Source organism: Mya arenaria, chromosome 2, assembly GCF_026914265.1.
Source record: "Mya arenaria isolate MELC-2E11 chromosome 2, ASM2691426v1".
Lineage (NCBI taxonomy): Eukaryota > Metazoa > Mollusca > Bivalvia > Myida > Myidae > Mya > Mya arenaria.
Genome location: NC_069123.1, coordinates 44,831,276 through 44,834,964, shown reverse-complemented (window position 1 = coordinate 44,834,964; position 3,689 = coordinate 44,831,276). Strand labels below are relative to the sequence as shown.

Sequence of the window (3,689 nt, the reverse complement as noted above, 5' to 3'; positions counted from 1 at the left end):
AATTTTACAAAGGAAGATTTTATCGATTACTAATCGAAGAGCATTTACATTTTTTTGGAAATGTCTTATACGCAATGAATATGTGTGTCAAAAATGGTCAGAACAACTAAATCGACGATGTCTTGTGGCTTTGTGGTGATTGCAACTATTTTAAAAATATATTTGCATTTTTGTTTGCAAGAAATTAATTAAATCCACTATTTTTCATTATTTGCTTAAATATATTTCTTTTATGAAAACATTCCTGGAAGAACTCTCAATAAATTGTTATTATCGGTGCGTTGTTCTCAAGTAGTATCGGTGTGTAGTTCTCAAGTAATATCGGTGTGTAGTTCACAAGTAGTATCGGTGAGTAGTTCTCAAGTTGTTTCGGTGTGTAGTTCTCAAGTTGTTTCGGTGTGTAGTTCTCAAGTAGTATCGGTGTGTAGTTCACAAGTAGTATCGGTGAGTAGTTCTCAAGTTGTTTCGGTGTGTAGTTCTCAAGTTGTTTCGGTGTGTAGTTCTCAAGTAGTATCGGTGTGTTGTTCTGAAGTAATATCGATGTGTAGTTCTCAAATTGTATCGGTGTGTTGTTCTCAAGTAGTATCGGTGTGTTGTTCTGAAGTAGTATCGGTGTGTAGTTCTCAAGAAGTATCGGTGTGTAGTTCTCAAGAAGTATCGGTGTGTTGTTCTCAAGTAGTATCGGTGTGTAGTTCTCAAGTAGTATCGGTGTGTAGTTCTCAAGAAGTATCGGTGTGTAGTCTTCAATTAGTATCGGTGTGTAGTTCTCAAGAAGTATCAGTGTGTAGTTCTCAAGTAGTATCGGTGTGTTGTTCTAAAGTAGTATTGGTGTGTAGTTCATAAGAAGTATCGTTGTGTTGTTCTCAAGTAGTATCGGTGTGTTGTTCTTAAGTAGTATCGGTGTGTAGTTCTTAAGAAGTATCGGTGTGTTGTTCTCAAGTAGTATCGGTGTGTTGTTCTTAAGTAGTATCGGTGTGTTGTTCTCAAGTAGTATCGGTGTGTTGTTCTTAAGTAGTATCGGTGTGTTGTTCTCAAGTAGTATCGGTGTGTTGTTCTTAAGTAGTATCGGTGTGTAGTTCTTAAGAAGTATCGGTGTGTTGTTCTCAAGTAGTATCGGTGTGTTGTTCTAAAGTAGTATTGGTGTGTTGTTCTCAAGTAGTATCGATGTGTTGTTCTCAATCAGTATTGGTGTGTAGTTCTTAAGAAGTATCGTTGCGTTGTTCTCAAGTAGTATCGGTGTGTTGTTCTTAAGTAGTATCGATGTGTAGTATTCAATCAGTATCGGTGTGTAGTTTTTAAGTAGTATCGGTGTGTAGTTCTCAAGTAGTATCGGTGTGTAGTTCTTAAGTAGTGTCGGTGTGTAGTTCTTAAGAAGTATCGGTGTGTATTGCTCATGTAGTATCGGTGTGTAGTTCTCAAGTTATATCAATGTGTAGTTGACAGGTAGAATCGGTGTGTAGTGCTTAAGTAATATCGGTATGTAATGCTCAAGTTGTATCAATGTATAGTTCTCAAGTAGTATCAATGTTTGCTGGGGTATTATATCCAACTCAACTCAACTTTATTCAGTACATAAAGGCCTCCGGCCCAAAATACATACTATAATATAAACATCATTAATTACAATACAGTGGTGTCATTGCTTAATACAAATTGTTTACAAATTTCAATCTGCCATTTTTAACAAGTAAAAAATAAATATTGCAACTTGTCGAATAACAAAACTATTATCTGACTTTAGGAGTCTGTAAAAGGCATGTAGGTCAGATCGATCCGTGTACCAGCTAAATAAAAACTGATTTCTTACAGTAGAGAACCTTGGGCATATGAAAAACACATGAAATTCATCTTCTAATAAAAGCCTATTCTCGTTGATTAAGCATGACGCACATATTCTGTCATTTCTGTCTATGTTAAGATGTCGGCCAACTTCTATATTTAACCGGTGACTTGAACACCTAAATCGCGCGAGCGCACGGACAAATTTATGTGACAAGTTAATGGAAAGATATTTTTTCCGGATTTAGTAAGGATTTAACATGTTTATAGAGATCGCATCTTGAAGATGAATTAACTGTATCGTGCCATCCCTGAGTCATGCAGTCGATCAAGCGAAGTTTAAATTGCGCGTTAAAAGTATTAATGTCGCCTACGTCTTGCCATAGCCAGACGTAGCCAAATCCATACTGAAATAATATTTCTCTAACTTTTGTTACCCAATTTATTCTTCCAATATCGTCTTGACGTTTTAACATAACGTAACAATGTTTAGGGTAGCGATGGTTTTGCATATGCAGAATTTTACACCAGTATATTATACATTTTGAATAATATATCACGCAAAGTGGAGCACGACCATATTCACCTAGTGCCATACAATTATTAGTACTTATATTTAGACCGAGAATTTTTTTACAGAACGAACTTTGAGCTCGTTCGATTTCAGGGGCGTAACTACAACCCCAGATTTCCGCTCCATATGTCAGAATGGGCACCACCATAGAGTCAAACAGTTTAAAAGTTCCTTGTAATTAAAACGACCAAACGGTCTTTCATAAGATTTGATAGCGAAAACTGCTTTCCTGGCCTGCAATGTTAACTGGTGTTTTGCATCTGACCAAGAAAGTTGGGGGGGGGGGGGGGGTAAAAAGCAGACCCATATATTTATACATAGAGGTTGCCTTAACATGTTGACCTTTGTATAGCCAAGTTTCATAATTTCTCAACGGACCGCCGTTTCGAAATACAATGATTTCTGTTTTCTTTAAGTTAACAGTCATTTCAGCGTTATCACAATATTCCGATATACGGTTAAGTTGCAATTGTAAGTTATTCGCGGTTTCTGCGCAATTTGCTACGTCGTCAGCGATTAGCAGACTTATAATGTCGGGGATATCATTTGTTATGAAAATTCCTCTATTAAAATTTTCCCTTAAATAAGAACAGAGGTCGTTTATATATAGACTAAAAATTATCGGCGAACTCAAATCTCCTTGTCTGGTACCGATGTTGCAAGTAAAGGCTTCTGATAAATTTCTCTTTTCTACTCTAGCGCGCGGTCAAATTTGCATACATTGATACAAGAACATTTAATATTTTTCCACGAATGCCTTTACTTATCAAACTAGTAAACAGTTTTTGATGAACTAGCGAATCAAATGCCTTTTTAAAGTCGACAAACAATACGTAAAACCTCTCCCCAGGCTTTGATGGATATTTCGTTATCATTGATTGCAAACAGAAAATATTATCTATAGTAGAATAACCCGCGCGAAAACCCGCCTGCGCCTCGTCAATTACGTCGAACTCCTCCGCCCAACGTGTAAGTCGGTCATTTATTATACCAGAAAATATTTTATACATGACATTGATGAGAGAAATGCCTCTATAATTAGATGGATCGTTTCTCGAACCTGACTTGAAAATAGGCACTAAAATGCTTTCGCACCAAGCATCTGGGAATGACCCTGTATCTAAAATTTTATTAAAAAGTATCAATAATATGGGTGCTATTTGGTCACACGTGTGCTTATAAAACTCTGCCCCTATCCCATCAGCCCCGCATGCCTTGTCCGTTTTAAGTTTACCGATACTCCGAAACACTTTTTCGTAAGTAATAGGAAAATTCAATACTGAATTCATGTCATGGTTATATATACCATCCGTGTTTATATTTAACAAGTTAAACT

At 36.6% G+C, this 3,689-nt stretch overlaps 1 protein-coding gene across 1 annotated transcript; it reads right to left on the bottom strand.

Moving 5' to 3' along the window:
- Positions 1-256: 256 nt before the first annotated feature.
- LOC128215117 (uncharacterized) lies at positions 257-2,479 on the bottom strand. Its single transcript, XM_052921841.1, has 2 exons — positions 2,426-2,479; positions 257-814 (listed from the first exon to the last, which is right to left on the bottom strand). Exons 1-2 carry the CDS (start codon positions 2,477-2,479, stop codon positions 257-259), a joined length of 612 nt encoding a protein of 203 aa, XP_052777801.1.
- Positions 2,480-3,689: the final 1,210 nt, after the last annotated feature.